This window comes from Annulohypoxylon maeteangense (assembly GCF_022496945.1).
Source record: "Annulohypoxylon maeteangense strain CBS 123835 unplaced genomic scaffold GGS22scaffold_4, whole genome shotgun sequence".
Classification (NCBI taxonomy): domain Eukaryota; kingdom Fungi; phylum Ascomycota; class Sordariomycetes; order Xylariales; family Hypoxylaceae; genus Annulohypoxylon; species Annulohypoxylon maeteangense.
Window position 1 is genome coordinate 278,532 of NW_025953251.1, and position 14,799 is coordinate 293,330.

Consider the following 14,799-nt stretch of genomic DNA (forward strand, 5'->3'; position numbering starts at 1 on the left):
AAGAAAAAAAGAAAAAGAAAACATACAACACTGGGGATTCGCTGGTCGTCACCGACCCAACTACTAGTCCAGCGGTAGCCAGCTTATCTATGGGAGAGCGGACGGGATCCCGAGTTTTCTAGCTCCTATGGTCGTATGTGATAGTTTAACGGTTTATTACTGTATATAAACCTACTTTGCACAAATCCTCCATTCATATCCCAAGCCTCATGACGAAGTGGCTTCCCAACATCCCAACACTTTCTGTCTGTGATAACGACTCACGTGAATGGCGGTAAATCATAAGGAAGCGAAGTAAAGTGAAATACGGGCTTCCCGCACAGCTCACGAACAAAATCTCGTAAAACTCGGCGCTGCTTCGTATTTGACATGTATCAAATGTATGTACAATCCGCCCGCCCACCTCAATTTCCGCAGATGCCGTGTCTAGTACCTAGCGCACGATAAACCGCATCCATGGTACCCTCCCACAACACTGTCTAGAAACGGATATTCTTCTTTTTTAACCCCTCCGTCCCCCCTACTGGTGTCCCGAGATCTGCTTCGGCTGGTACAGCTCCTCGAGGTACTTCTCCTCCTCATCCGTAAGCGTCTTCCCTCTAGCCGCGACCGCCTCGTCGATCCTCTTGTTGCTCGAGAACCCTATGATCGGACTCGCGACCCTCTTGTTGATCCACGCCAGCGCTACGTGGCTCATCGGCCACCCTTTCTTCGCCGCGATCTCCTGCACCCGCGATATGATCGTTAGGTCCGGCTCCACGGTGCCGTGGGCGCCGGGCGAACTGTCCTTCTCGAGCTTGCTGCGCGACGTGGATCCGAAGTCGGCTGGTGGACGCGCGAGGTGTCCGCGACAGAGCGGCGCCCACGGGATCAGCCCGACGCCGGTGTCGTTGCAGAAGCGGTTCATCTCGCGCTCTTCCTCGCGGTAGAGCAGGTTGTAGTGGTTCTGCATCGACACGAACTTCGTCCACCCGTTCTTCTCCGCCGCGAACTGCAGACGCGCGAAGTTCACCGCCCACATGCTGCTCGCTCCGATATACCGCACCTTCCCCGATTGCACGAGGTCGTGTAGCGCCTTCATTGTCTCTTCGATTGGCGTCGAGGGGTCGAAGCGGTGGATTTGCAACACGTCGATGTAGTCGAGGTCGAGTCGCTTTAGGGACGCTTCGACGGAGTTGAAGATGGCGAGCCGCGAGAGCCCGAAGTGGTTGATGTAGTCTTTGGATCGGTCGACGGCTTCCCCGTGCATGAAGTGCCGCACGTCGGGCGTCTCGCCGACGGCCCAGAAACACTTCGTCATGATGACTACTTTGTCGCGCGGGATGTTGTACTTCTTGATCGCCTTGCCGACGATCACTTCGCTGACTCCTTGCGAGTAGACGTTGGCTGTGTCCCATGTGTTCAGGCCTTTGTCGTAGGCGTACTTGAGCAGAGGCAGAGCCTAGAGGCGGCGTTAGCGAGTTTGGGGTGTTTTGGGACTAATTTCTCTGTGAGTGTATGGCACTTTACCTCTTCTTCGTTAATGGCCCATGACTGCGCTTTGGTATCTCCAAAACTCATACAGCCGAATACTGGGACGGAAATACGCAGACCACTATTACCGAGCCTACGATATTCAACCTCGGTGTCCTTTAGCGAGTCCTTTAGGGACTGGGGAATATTGGCAGCCATGACGATTCTAACTAGAACTAGGTATTGGGAATGAAGCTAGGTGTCCTAGGTATTTCCACTAACGACGTCTCGATGAATCGAAGTTGAGACGAACGTGGAATGATAGAGTTTATGTACCTTCCGGTAGGTTTATGTATGGAGACGTACCTCCGCTGCCATTGTCGTATACTGGGTTACATCCGTTCTGGCTGAACTCTAAAATGCGAAATTCCCGCGCAGAACACTTCGATTGGCCTTAAGTCCCTTCCCTAATCTCCAAACTCCAGCGGGGTAACTGTTACTAAGTCGAAGTTATCACCACTATGGCCGGTAGCTCGAGTTGCACAATGGGGACCGATGCTAGCCACCTTGGAAATTGCGAATTGCTAGGGTGACATCCACATTGCCAAGTCGTGCTTACAAACCTACAAACCTACCTTAAGTCCTATACCAGCAAATATCGTCACTTATATGCATGATATCGTCTTATCGACGTATACATCTATCGGACTTTGCTTCCATCACATCATCGTGCATCATTAGTCATGAGGTAGGAGATTTCACATACGAATTTGTTTCACTTTTCTCTTTAATGCCTATGTGCGCTATACGACGAATACGACGAATACGAAGCGAATTAGGGAAAGATTGACCCATATCTTCTATCGTACATAGACCACAGTACCACTTATTATCTCGGATCGACCTGTGTTCCGCAGAGAGCAAAAGTGTAGTTGTTGTTCGGGTTTGTGTAAATCTGCAATTCGATCCAATTAGCCCTATCAGTCTCAAATATGGTAACCTGAGAATTTACGGTAGGCTGGCAACATCCTGCGGTGTTGTAGACCAAGAAGTTGCATTCCCATCTGGGGTTTGTGACGCCCAGCTGGTGTGCCGAAAGACCTGTGATGAAGGGTTAGAATAACCAGATATTTAATCGTATTTTCTTGCAACGCTCTTCGCGAGAAACTCACAGTTGATTCCAAGCTGGCCCTCTATACGCGTGCAGCACACCGGGGAGAATCCCCACCTCTCCCGTGTACGACAGCTGAACTGCGTACTTGGGTCAGAGAAGAGAGCCGCGACGAGTATCGCTATGGTCGATTTGGTATACATTTTCTTGGTATATGTCTCACGAATTTTAATACCACAATGAGGGTCAGTCGAGGAGTTGATTTACAGCATGTGTTGCGAGAAGATTTGCTCGAATTTATACTAAATGGTAGTTGTTAATAAACTCGACCGGCGCCATGTTCGTTGCTTCTTGCTCCACATCGATGTGCGATATTGTCTTGTGTAAACAAGCAACGGTCTAATGCTCTAGCGTTCTCCTTATATAATAGGCGGTACGATATCTATGGCTACTTGAATCAGGATTCGATACCTTAAGTACAAATCTTCAGAGTCACGATTGTATACCTAATTGTCCATAGGTTGTTTGGCTGCCGATTATGAGCTTATCAAAGCGCACATACGGCTGAGGTAACATCAAGGAGATGAGACTGACTAGAAATTCGAAAGTTTTCACGGTCGAGGAAGATGTTAGTCTAATGACGGTTTGAATTGTATGTTCTCTTTAGACATATACAGCCCCTTATAGTCTAGCCAATAGTCTAGATAAGGGGACTTCCATGGTATCCTATACCCACCTCGATGTACGCAACCGTTACCAAAGAACATGCGCACTAGTCAACCATTCTTCCCTGATCCTATCTCATTAAGCCCAATCCACCATAATAGCTCCGCCCCTTGAATATCCAAGTGTCAGATAGTCAAAAGGTACGGTATCATTTCCTCACGAATATGCTGCGAACCTAAGCGCAGATAGTCGTTGGGACGATACCATTTGGACGGAATTCGCCATCTGCAGCCGAGGAAACCTTCTAGATTTCGTCGTCTGCCATAGTTGACGCTTCCTCCTCATCTATCGCCTCGCCCTCGGCAAAGTTGCGCTCATTCGCTATCGCAGCTCGAACACGGGCAAACTTGCTATCAGGCCGCATACTCGCGTACATACTGGGAGTTATGAGCATCGGTAAGCCGCCAGAACGTAAAGCCTTGAGGTATGCGAGTTGCCGGCCCATGGTGTACCACACAAATGACGGTGATATCTTGTAGTACATCTTGAAACAAAATGATGCCTTCAACAAGTCCCAGTTGGAGAGTCCGGTTTTGACCTGGTCCTCTTGTAGCATAGCTCTGACGATTTTGGCATTGGCTTTCTTCGAAGGAGATATCGCCTGCCACCTGTCATAGACATGGGTGAGTCTAGCTTCCCACTCGCCGCGGAAGCCGCGCCATTCTTGAGCTGTGGCATCAATATCCTTCCTAAGCTCGTCTAAAATCGTCTCCCAAGTCGACTTTTTAATAGCCTCCTTTCGCTCACTGTAAGGCCTCAAGAACTTCTCGTAATGCTGATAGAACCCGACGAGGTCCTTATCGTAATTTTCAGCATTCTTAAGGGATTCATTGAACGACTTCAATTCCGTTTCAACTGTAGGATTCCCTATCCTAAACTTGACATAATCGATGATGTGTGTAGGGTCTCCTTTGCCACTCCAAATTTCCTTCTTATATAGAGGGTCTGGAGGGTCGACCCGGCGCAGAGTTTTGCGTAGTCGAGCCCAATCCTGATCTGTAAAGACGACTCCTTGCTTAGCCCTATCTACTAGATGGCTGATAAGAGTACTCAAGAGAATCGCAGGATCATTTCGAACTGAATTCTGGGCGTAGCAGAACCTTTCCTTGTAGTTCGTGCACATGCCAAGAAGATTCTGTTGCATGTTGAACCGGAAAGCCCTCATCAGGAACTCTGAAGTGATATCGCTTGTTCCTACTAGTTCAAGGTAGCTAACGTTCTCCTTACGGACTATGCCCTGTTGAAATAAATCTGGAACATTTGGCATTTCCGCGTTGCGGAAATTATTGACAATCGTGGGCTCCCAGCATACCCAGGCGATATCTCCGTCATAATCACCACCAGAGAGCTTATCAGCGAGAGGTTTATTGCCCTTGGTGGGGAAAATGATGACATCTTTCAACGCGCCCAGTTCCGGTTTAAAGACTACTTTTACCCTTTGAATGTCGCTTGGGTAATGCGCGGGCGTGCGCGCAACAAGGGCGTCCATGCCGTGGAGGTATGTTTCGGAAAAGCCAGAATGTTCATCAGAAAACTTGGAGGAAAACCCGAGGTGAACTTCGTCTTCCTCCAAAATCCCAAGAAAATCGACAACCATATAGGCATACGTAGAGCGTCCAACCTTCACATTCAACCGCTCTTTGAGCTCATTACACTTGTCCATTCTCATCTTCCAAGCCATATCGCTTAGAAACTTAAGCTTGGTCGGTTCGAAGCCGCTATCCGTGAGAAAGTCCATAATATCTTCCCGACCAGTCGGCAGGCCAGCGGTGAATGGAACTTGGTTATACTTGGGGCGTTCCTGTCGGCGAACTGATGGCGAATTTTCATGAACCCAAAGTTTGAACTGGGTCGGGTCTAGCATGGCTGCCTTCTGAGCCTCGAGGTCTCTTTCGAGGGTATCTCTCAAGAACTTGCCAACCAGTGACTTCATTAAAGCTACGTCGATAGCTCTGTCTTCGAGGATCGGGAGAAGTTGAAGGTTTAGATTGGCAGACTTCAATTCTCTAGATGGATTGCGAACTTCGAATGTGCGATGGTCCTCTTCGATATAATCACAGTTCCATTTCCGTTGAGAAGGCGAGGTTTCTATCCAGATGTCGTCACTTGTGTCTGTGACATCCCAAATCCAGAATCCTTTTGCACTACCAAACCGGCCTTGGAAACCTGCTGGAGTGTCCTTCAGGCCCATGAACTTCCTCACAGCTTCCGCGAGGCCGCGTGACATTAGAGCGATGCCATCATTCATTACCTCGCCTGTCGGTGAGAGTACGTCGACTGGTCGGTGTCGAATTTGCTCGGGTCGAAGGACAATGGTGGCATGTGTACGGCTAAGACCTAGGAACTGTTAACTATTTCCATGTGAAGTATAAAAGTCTCGGTTGCCGATACCTAATGTAATCCGGGAAAACAGCTTCAGTACCGATTGGCCTTGATTATTGGGAACTTGCAAGAGCCAATCAATGAGGCCATCCCGTCCCATCTGGGTGTGCTTCCCAACTGTTTCACCCTTCGGCGACCAGTGATCTCCACTTCCTAGACGGTAGAAATCATTGCCATCTTCAGCAAATAAATATATTCGTTCTTGATAAATAGTCTTCGTCTGTGGCATGAGCGTATTATCACTGTTGATCTTCTTGGGTAAGGAAGGCTTGAGAAAAAATGACGTCCACACACGACCAAGAAGCACATGAGATTCAGTGACCAGCCACTGTTGAATACTTTCTATGCCATCTTCTCCAAGAAATTTTAAATCCTGAGAATTCATAGATGGTATAACAAGCTCAAGAAATCTATCCGATCCAAACCTGCGGCTGAGGCGATGTGAAAGATCCAATTTCAGGGGATTAAGCCTAAGCGTAAATAACGGCCCATTCTTCGACGTATTAGTAGAGAGGGAAGCTGTGAGAATGACTGCTGAATCCGTAGTACCAAACTTATCATCGAGAGCAGCGGCCCATGCATTAGATTGGGATCTTTCTGGAAAACTCTTGCCTTGAAATATAGGCAACGCTTGAAGCCTGCGCCACATCGTTTTTTGATCAGTCCATGATGGATCGTAGGCAACACGCAAATCATCCATTTGTATTCCACAGTAGAGAGCAATTCGCAAAATCTCCCAGCGAACTACAAATGGAGCCTGGTCATACTGAGCAGGAAGATGAGCTGATGATGGTTAATGATGGGTTCTGATATGGAAGAGGGTTTTGCGCTTACGCCAAACATTGTGAAGTCGCTGCTCGAGGCTAAAGTTCTGACTGCCTCCGTATGACACAGGTGGGGGCATACCAACAGTGTTTTCCTTTGTGCTCTCCTTTATAGGAGATAGCGTAGGAGGAACTGTAAATAAAGACGACGGAGGTGGCGAGGCTGGAGGCAGAGAAGGGGTATTAGGCTGCGTGGTATCCTGCTCTGATGAATGTGTGACGTCTGAATACGTCGACACATCATTTCTGAGAAGGCCCCGTACGTTTTGCTGAAGCTGCTCGTGATGGTGAAAAGAAATGTGCAGAGCACGTTCGGTACTTGAAGACGGAGCCAAGGAGTCCGAATCTGACCCTAAAATTTGTGACTGTCTCAAATGTGGAAGCTTCATATTTTCTAGATTGCTTGCGACGATTGTGGTTTGTGTCTCTTGAGAAGCTAATGGAAGCTCATACTCATCACGACCTGAGAAAACTTGAGAAGCACTTGTTGTTCCGCTCGTACTTACCGATCTAGTCGAATCATTCACGGCTATAGGTCTAGTTCGTTCGAACCTTGGTGCTTGAATTAGCACTTCACTAGGCATAGGGCTAGCTGTAAGTACACGGCCCCTATCCAGAACTGAAAGTACACTCGGGGGTCTCTCATAATCATCAGGGTCACACTCTGTGTCAACTTCCGAAGTAACACTCCTAGTTCTTTTAGCAGTCGGACTTCCCTGCCATTCATCAGAGTGTCGCTTGGTACGTCGACTCCTCGTGGGTGTTGGGGGTTCATCGTACTCTTGATGCGAGAGAGAAATTGACACTGAGGAGCTTGATGATATATCCGTTGAACAGACATCTTCCAAAATAGCTCTAAGAAGCTCGACCAATTGTTCCCGCTCGGCCCCGGTGGTGGCCCGAGGCAATTGTGTAGGAAAAGGAGTAACGGCAGACTCAGAACTAGGCTTCTTCACCCACTTGCTATGAATCTCCTTTGCCCCACGGTCAAACAGGTCTTGAATTATCGTATGGGACTCCTTGAAATATTGAACTTTGAGGAGTTCATAATATTTCAACTCTGAGTAATAGGACAAGGACCTTTTCTTCTGCGGTGATAATTCTGGAGGAGTCCGTTTGAGATTCAGGTTGTATGAATTGGAAAACTCGAGGAACCAAATATCGAAATCCTTGATACTAAGCCGTGGTTTTGATGGCGTGAGTGGGGGGTAAGCAGACTCGGACCGCGGTGCCATTTTACACGTGGTAGAGTTCGATACTTAACCCAATCGCTCGACTCGCCGAACGGTAGGTTTGTGCTAGGGACTTGATGCAGCTGAGAGGCTAAATTGAGAGAACCTTGAACAATCGCTACTATACGCGGCTAGCTACATTAGCTTTGAGGCCAATCAATGTCGTCGCCAGCATCACACAGATTCGTGTACAACACTAGAGACTGCAACATGGGGGGAATAAGCAGCAGCAGAACAAGTCTCACCAAATCCCGAACTCCACTGCGGAGGATCTTGTCATGTAAACAAACTTGTTGGTGATCGATTGGATGATGTCGACCCGATCCCAAAGTGCGGGGCCAACTAAGAGGAAAGCCAGGAAAGGAAACGTGAGACACACCGGATGATTGGTAGAGGATGGATCGTGAGAATGACCGTGCTGAGCCGTCCCTGATGACGCGACTTTGACACGGGACGACCCTAGAGGTTTAGAGGAAACGCGATTGTAGAGTCCGGTAGAGAAAAAGACGCGTTTATAGTTTAACTTGTGTAAAAAAGGGAAAAAAGGGAGATTGGTTTGGGGTTGTCTCAAGCCGTTTGGACTTAGTCTCTCCACTTAATCGAGCGGACACCATCGAGGGTTTCCATGCGGGATGGCCCGAGCTCGAACGTCGAAGCGGGACAAGTGGATCCATCCTCGACTGCGGGGTTCCCCTGTCTTTTCATATCTTGGGTGCTTGGGTGCTTGGGCAGGCATGGTCGGGTATCTTAGCTTAAGGCAGGTACAACGGTACATCGCTAAAAGCCGGTAATGTTTTTCCGTTAATTAAGTGAAGACGCTCGAAGCTTGGGTGGATCCGTCGAAGTCTCAAAGTCTCGGAAAGTTCGGGGTGTTCGATGGGAAAGTCTTGGCATTCTATTTTCCTCGTTCACAAATCTATCGTAGTCTATCGCTCTAATCGAGTTTTTGCCCCGCTTCCATCAAACTACGGTCGAGAGGATCTTCGGTTTTCGGCATTCTCTCTCAATTCCTCTTTCGCTTTCAATCACAATCATACAGCAAAGCCTTGCTGATCCTGCCTTGCTTAACAATTACCTTTGAGTAATTCAGCGCGCTAAGGTCGGATCCCTGATCGGCTACAGCTGCCGGACTATAGCATCTGTTCATTCCATTGGAAGCCTTAGCCTTCGAGGCGAGGCCGAAACGACAAAGTACCAACTCCAAATCTAGCTCGCGCGTTGCGTGCGTTGCGTGGCGGGGTTTGTCTCATAAGGCCATTCCATAAGGCCATTTCGACCAGCGCTCATGTCATCCGAGCAAGATATCAATCAGGTCCCTATTCAGGACCTGACTCCCGAACAAGCTAGTCACATCATTCATTCTCACCGCAAAGTTCGATATGGTACGTTCTCCAAATGCGCGCTTATTCGCCCGCTGATTCGTCCTATCAACTTAAAACTCTTCATCGGCTTACAAGTGATTTCTAGGTACGGCATGTTGGCCATGCAGGTGTGTGGCATAGTAAACTCAATGTAAGATGAGGTCTGAAACTAAAGGTCTATCTAGGCAACGGAAGGTGAAATGCGACAACAAGCAACCATGTGAAAATTGCGTCAAGAGAGAACATCCACAGCTGTGTTCTTATAAACCCAATCGTTCTAGTGCTTCCAAACAAGCTTCCGTGTCAGCCGAAGGTCATCAGGGGAAGAAAAGACCTCATTCTCCTGATGACAGTGTGAGCAATGACCAAGGGAGCGATCATCAACCCGAGGGTTGGCCTCAAGCAATAGGTGTGCTCCGCCAAATCTTCCACATACCAATTTGTGCTAATTAGTATGTGCCATGAAGATGAACCGGAGTCTCTGGAAATATCACGTTACGTTGGTCAAAATAGTATCCCTGCGTTATTACGAGATCAACCGTCGCCGATAGAGACTAAAGATGGTGTGGACATTCGTCGCGATATGCGCCCAATTCTTGGTCTTGACAACTCCGCGCCCTTCCCCTTAATGTCGTCAAAACACCTCGACCGTCTAACGCAGGACATCTTCTCTGAGCTTCCTTCCGATAGAGAAGTGATGATGTGAGTGACAAGCAGAAGTAATCGTCTTGTAATAGACGTGTCGAGATTTATGTGCTAATTTATCTCCTAATAGCCTCTTCAGAGCGTATAAAGAAATTACACATCCATTTTGGGGATTCGTAATTGATATTGATGATCTAGAGTCTCGTATAATGATATATCTTGAAGAGAGAGCTAAAAATGCTAGGGAACACAGCAAGTCAAGTCGGCGTGTCTCTGCGTCTTGGCTAGCCATTCTCTTTTCCGTGATGGCTGTCGGCTCGCAGTACCGCGATTCACCTTATCATATTCGAACGCGAGATGCCCAGAGATATGTCCAGATATCGTTTCATTTTCTCAGACTGGGGAACTTTTTATTACGGTACGTTGAGAGTACATCGTCTAATTTCTTGTTCGGGCTCTCATCATCTTTAACTTAGGCCGAACTTGGATTCAATCCAAGCATTATTGCTAATAGGATTTTGCCTCCTAAATGATATGAAAGCCGAAGCTTCTTGGGCCTTAATCGGCATGACGTGTCGATTGGCACAGTCGCTCGGCCTTCATAGAGCTATAACATCAGACGAAAGCAATTCAACTGAGATGTCGGTAAAAACATACGTACGAAGAAAGCTATGGTATGAATGACTCCTGATCTTTCTATATAATGTATTAACACAATTTAGGTGGACGTGCCTTTGGCATGATACGCTGACGTCACTATCATTTGACCGGTAAGAGTATCGCTTAGTCATCACTGCTATAGCACATGTTGCTCATCATCGCTACAGCCCTAACATGACCAACATTCAATGTTGTCCCATTCCGCTGTCCCCGAGTTCTTCCGTTGAGGGGCTATCATATCTAGAGTCGATGTATACTCTCTGCGAAGTAATTTCACAGAAGCTTAACCCGGACGCCACTGCTGGGTACTCGTACGACACAATCCTCGCCAACTGCCAGGCCGTCGAGTCTATCCGTGAGAAAGTATTCCCTCAGCTACGCAGTAAGGAGGCTTGCAAAAGTGTGGTCGACAAGCTCCAGCATTATGCCATACGCCTTCATACTTCCTTCGTAATTTCAGTCTGCTGTCGTCCAGCTCTTCGTCGAGATTGTACGAGATTAGGACCTGCTGAAAAGAAAGCCTTGGCCGACAAGTGCAAAACTAACTTGACGGAGACTGTCCGAATGTTTTTATCAATGCACCAGCTATCATTTATTCCGACCCGAAGTTGGGCCTTCACCTACCACGGGCTTTCTTCTGCTGTTCTCTTAGGAATATTATGCGAGACAAAACTAGACCCTGAGGTCCGCCAGCTCCAAGGAGATCTCATCTCAGCTTTGTCAGCCGCAGCAGCCAAGGAGCAAACCAGCCCTGCTCCTGACCACATTCCTAAAATTGACAGGGATATTGAATTATCCGGTCCTCTTTCTAGAGCATTGACAGCGCTGAAGAACATATATGATTACGGCTCTCTGCACGGTGCTTCCGGCGTCAAGAGTGAAAGTGCTTCTGGCAATCGCACACCGATTGGAGTTGCTATCCCACAAGGTCTTCAAAATATCAACAATCAATTTCGTCTACAGCCCGGGTTTGACAGACATCAAGACGCCGCTCTTGCAATGGCAGAGTTACAGAACGGGAATAACCTCGCCGATTTCTCTACGTAAGTCATTTGTTAGATTGGACTGGGAGACTGCTGACGAGTGTACAGGACAATGCCGTACCAACCAACGATCCAACAGACCATAGGAATTCCAGATCTAAACCAACTAGACCCCACCACACTGGCACCTATGGATCTCTACGATTCAATCTTTTGGGGTAGGTGACCAAATCCGTGCACCGATTTTCTATATACTGACCGGTTTTGAAAGAATCTCCAGACCCATTCTACGCAGGTGCAGATATGAATTTTGACTTCCTCCCACAAGCACCCCCGGGGCAATCCCAGCAGCAGTTCTATTTTTAGGGTTGAGTGATGAATCCATCATATCAACTCAAGTGTGCATGACCTGACGATATAGGTGTTACTTTAGCTCCTCCCAATCTCTATTTCGACGACTTTGGCTTCAGAGCCTGAGGCGCCGGTTATGAAAAGTTTTGTTCAAATTCAACCTAGTCGGGGAGGTATCTAAGGGTGTAATATCGGAGTTTGTCAGGAGATCGCGACTAAGGTTAATTGACAGTTATGGGCGCTTCATTTATCTGTAAAACGTACTGCTAGCTCAGATATCCATGTTGGTCAATATCTTTTGTTCGTTATATAAGTCAGCTTCAATTTAATTTGGTATATAACCACGGATTTGAATTGGTATTTACTGGTCGTAACGGCATTAATATTGATCTATTTGGGCTTCTCGTCTAGATTCCTTGACTCGTCTAATCTTTAGCTAAACCAGATCTAAAATCTATACAGCGAATGCGCCCAAGACTTCTTTGCACATCGCTACACATTTCTCTTCCTCTAGTCTCTGCGCTATTATCTGCAGACTTATGGGCATTCCGTGAACAGCGTCGGGATTGTCTGTCCTATAGTTAGCTATGCAAGTCGTTTGAGAAATCGGGTAGTTACGAAGGTATTTTAGTACTTACAATTAGCTTGGATGCCCTTATCTAGATCTGAAAGTGGTTTGTACGTTTCACCCAGCGCGACATCGATGGATTTATCGGCATTGATGCCGGTGGGGAAGGAGATGCAGGAGTAATCCAACACGTTGTAGACGCCCGTGTAGCCAACTAGACGACCTTATCAGCAGCTCACTCAAACACTCTACCTATTCAAGTTCAGATTTAACTCACCATGCTCGAATTTCCCATTCTCCACACTACTATACGGAGTCGTAGGACACAAAATCGCATCAATCCCCGCAGCCAACCACCGATCAAGGTACCGTTTCTGGTACGCCTGGCGATCCATATGTAGCTGCCAGTACTCGAAACCGCTGAGCTCCCTCGCAGTCCCGTACATCGCCATCTCCGGCCTCAATGGCTCCCCCGTGCGAGCCAGCTCCCTCATAATCGCCTTCCCCCCGTCCGCCACAAACATGCGGTTCAGCAGCGCCTGCCCCTCTGCTTGGTCCCGCGACGACCAATCCACGATCTCGTGGCCTGCGGCTTCGAGCTTCGCTACGGCGTGCTTTAACGCTCGTGTCACAGGCGGTGTAGGCAGAGCCATCCCGTCGTCCCACATTACGGCCAGCTTTAGCTTCGAAGGCAGCGCCACGCTACGCCAGGGAATTGGCAGACATCGCGGGTCGAGACGCCACGGCGCGGCGTCGACGACCGTTTTGCTGTAGAACTCGAGGTCCCCGATCGTGCGGGTCAGCGGCCCGTTGACGGACTGCACGGCCTCCTGCCCGGGCATGCCGGAGCGGCAGCGCAGGGTGGGAAAGCGGCCAAAGCTAGGTCGGAGTGTGAAGATGCCGGTGCAGGCCGCGGGGATGCGCAGGGACCCGCCGATGTCGGTGCCGACGCCCAGGGGGCTGCCTTTGAATGCGATCAGTGCGCTCTCGCCCCCGGAACTGCCGCCGCTGGTTAGTTTGCGGTTCCGTGGGTTCACGGTTCGTCCGAAGACGTTGTTTACGCTCTCTGCGATCATCATTGCGGTTGGCACGTTCGTCTTCACGTAGAAGACGGCGCCGGCGGTTTGGAGGAGGTCTGCTAGCACGGCGTCGTAGGGTGCTGGGTCGCCTACGTGTGATGCGAAGCCGACGGTTGCGTCTAGCCCTTTCAGGTTGAAGTTGTCTTTCAGCGAAATGGGAAGCCCGTGGAGAGGCCCGACTGGTTTTCCTGTCTTAGCGAGGTGCTCGTCCAGTGCCTTGGCGGTCGTGAGGGCGCGCTCGAAACAGGTTTCTGAGAGGCAGTTTGTGAGCTGGTGGGCGGCGACGGCGCGCTTGCAGAAGGCTCGGGTTACGGTCTCGGACTTGAGTTCACCGGACGCGAGCTTGGGGATTAGCTCAACTGCCGACTGGTTCGTGATGGCGAGTTCCTCCGCTGTAAACCATTTTGACTCGTTCGGGAAGCTGGTGACATCGTCCTGGTCTGCGGGCGGTAGGAGCTCGCTCGGTACGCGCCACTCGTCTGGGATGGACTTCTCCAACTGCTCGCGCTTCTTAGCAGCGAGCTCCTCCCAATTTCCCTTCGACATCTTTGCTGGTAATATCCGCGAACCCTATAGAAACTTGAGGATTTCTGAGATCTGAGTAAGATATGATAAATAAACATAGAATTAAAATGCGAGCTTATAAACGTGACGTTGAATAAATATAGCTACAATCTTGACCAGGTGATATTCTTCTAGATGCGAGACTATGTCGCTTTATACGTCGGATCCTTAGGAAGCCATAATACAGTCAGTTTTTTTTATGTGCGACTTGGTCGAATATACGTGATTGGTATATATCATTAGTAATATTTAGGGGAGCATGAGGGTATCCAGCCTGAGTACCGTCGGACGCATCCGATATCGTTGGATGTTGGCGAGTTCTGCACTTTCTCCTCCTCGGCGCCGTCGTATCGCACTAATGGGGTCCGAGCTGGGCTTCCCTTTGTTCTCCGCTCTCGAATCCCTATACATAATAGTAGACAGTTTTGAATGTCCTTGACTCTTCCATCTCGCCTCGTGCGACAATGACGAGAACGTAGAATAAGAGGTATAATTTCGGAAGGAAGCCGAAAGACTAGGTATCGGCCGACACATTTATGCGTAACATGCCACAACGCCTATCTCATCAACCATTTAGGTTGGTGGATGTACTGTAGATAACAGCTGAAATTGTAGCCACGATAGCCGAGGGAGCTTCCCTTTCATGGCTATCTCCTTCCCCAATCTCCCCAATCAATCTCCAAAATCAATAGTGGGTTCCATAGATAGAAAAGCAACTCCTCCACGAATAGGAAGCAAGAGCAACGTAAAAGAAAAAAAAAGGGGGTCCGGACCAAGCCTTCTAGGGCGCTATCGCTATTATCGCAGTAACAACCAACCCCTAAGACCCCTGAAGCGAATTTCTTCCTGTGACCTGTTTTC

General features: G+C 48.7%; 5 protein-coding genes across 5 annotated transcripts; 1 reads left to right on the top strand and 4 right to left on the bottom strand.

Moving 5' to 3' along the window:
- Positions 1-174: 174 nt before the first annotated feature.
- On the bottom strand, positions 175-2,003 carry GGS22DRAFT_156274 (Aldo/keto reductase). Its single transcript, XM_047960343.1, has 2 exons — positions 1,510-2,003; positions 175-1,441 (listed from the first exon to the last, which is right to left on the bottom strand). The coding sequence occupies exons 1-2, from the start codon at positions 1,669-1,671 to the stop codon at positions 521-523; spliced, it is 1,083 nt and encodes a 360-aa protein (XP_047820978.1). The 5' UTR covers positions 1,672-2,003; the 3' UTR covers positions 175-520.
- Positions 2,004-2,309: 306 nt separating this feature from the next.
- On the bottom strand, positions 2,310-2,766 carry GGS22DRAFT_198566 (uncharacterized protein; the record flags this gene model as incomplete). Its single annotated transcript, XM_047966152.1, has 2 exons — positions 2,310-2,553; positions 2,625-2,766. 2 exons carry the CDS (start codon positions 2,764-2,766, stop codon positions 2,342-2,344), a joined length of 354 nt encoding a protein of 117 aa, XP_047820979.1. The 3' UTR covers positions 2,310-2,341.
- Positions 2,767-3,192: 426 nt separating this feature from the next.
- GGS22DRAFT_156276 (RNA dependent RNA polymerase-domain-containing protein) lies at positions 3,193-8,332 on the bottom strand. The gene is made up of 4 exons (XM_047960344.1): positions 7,973-8,332; positions 6,506-7,858; positions 5,681-6,454; positions 3,193-5,626 (listed from the first exon to the last, which is right to left on the bottom strand). The coding sequence occupies exons 2-4, from the start codon at positions 7,728-7,730 to the stop codon at positions 3,534-3,536; spliced, it is 4,092 nt and encodes a 1,363-aa protein (XP_047820980.1). The 5' UTR covers positions 7,731-7,858; positions 7,973-8,332; the 3' UTR covers positions 3,193-3,533.
- Positions 8,333-8,543: 211 nt separating this feature from the next.
- On the top strand, positions 8,544-12,093 carry GGS22DRAFT_156282 (fungal-specific transcription factor domain-containing protein). The gene is made up of 11 exons (XM_047960345.1): positions 8,544-9,109; positions 9,195-9,216; positions 9,274-9,497; positions 9,556-9,790; positions 9,864-10,151; positions 10,210-10,407; positions 10,456-10,503; positions 10,561-11,436; positions 11,485-11,594; positions 11,648-11,743; positions 11,798-12,093. Exons 1-10 carry the CDS (start codon positions 9,013-9,015, stop codon positions 11,740-11,742), a joined length of 2,193 nt encoding a protein of 730 aa, XP_047820981.1. The 5' UTR covers positions 8,544-9,012; the 3' UTR covers position 11,743; positions 11,798-12,093.
- A 6-nt stretch (positions 12,094-12,099) lies between these two features.
- Positions 12,100-14,053, bottom strand: GGS22DRAFT_105154 (amidase). Its single transcript, XM_047957788.1, has 3 exons — positions 12,573-14,053; positions 12,366-12,509; positions 12,100-12,297 (listed from the first exon to the last, which is right to left on the bottom strand). The coding sequence occupies exons 1-3, from the start codon at positions 13,918-13,920 to the stop codon at positions 12,182-12,184; spliced, it is 1,608 nt and encodes a 535-aa protein (XP_047820982.1). The 5' UTR covers positions 13,921-14,053; the 3' UTR covers positions 12,100-12,181.
- Positions 14,054-14,799: the final 746 nt, after the last annotated feature.

Excerpts from the sequence above, each read along its gene's own strand:
- GGS22DRAFT_156274 (XM_047960343.1), bottom strand. The coding sequence starts at position 1,671 with ATGGCTGCCAATATTCCCCAGTCCCTAAAGGACTCGCTAAAGGACACC. Across the intron at positions 1,442-1,509 it reads GGGCCATTAACGAAGAAGAG|GCTCTGCCTCTGCTCAAGTA; the intron begins GTAAAGTGCCAT and ends CGCCGCCTCTAG.
- GGS22DRAFT_156276 (XM_047960344.1), bottom strand. The coding sequence starts at position 7,730 with ATGGCACCGCGGTCCGAGTCTGCTTACCCCCCACTCACGCCATCAAAA. Across the intron at positions 6,455-6,505 it reads GCGACTTCACAATGTTTGGC|CTCATCTTCCTGCTCAGTAT; the intron begins GTAAGCGCAAAA and ends AACCATCATCAG. Across the intron at positions 5,627-5,680 it reads GTTTTCCCGGATTACATTAG|GTCTTAGCCGTACACATGCC; the intron begins GTATCGGCAACC and ends AACAGTTCCTAG.
- GGS22DRAFT_156282 (XM_047960345.1), top strand. The coding sequence starts at position 9,013 with ATGTCATCCGAGCAAGATATCAATCAGGTCCCTATTCAGGACCTGACT. Across the intron at positions 9,498-9,555 it reads GGGTTGGCCTCAAGCAATAG|ATGAACCGGAGTCTCTGGAA; the intron begins GTGTGCTCCGCC and ends TGTGCCATGAAG. Across the intron at positions 10,152-10,209 it reads CTGGGGAACTTTTTATTACG|GCCGAACTTGGATTCAATCC; the intron begins GTACGTTGAGAG and ends TCTTTAACTTAG.
- GGS22DRAFT_105154 (XM_047957788.1), bottom strand. The coding sequence starts at position 13,920 with ATGTCGAAGGGAAATTGGGAGGAGCTCGCTGCTAAGAAGCGCGAGCAG. Across the intron at positions 12,510-12,572 it reads GAATGGGAAATTCGAGCATG|TTGGCTACACGGGCGTCTAC; the intron begins GTGAGTTAAATC and ends AAGGTCGTCTAG. Across the intron at positions 12,298-12,365 it reads TAAGGGCATCCAAGCTAATT|ACAATCCCGACGCTGTTCAC; the intron begins GTAAGTACTAAA and ends ACTATAGGACAG.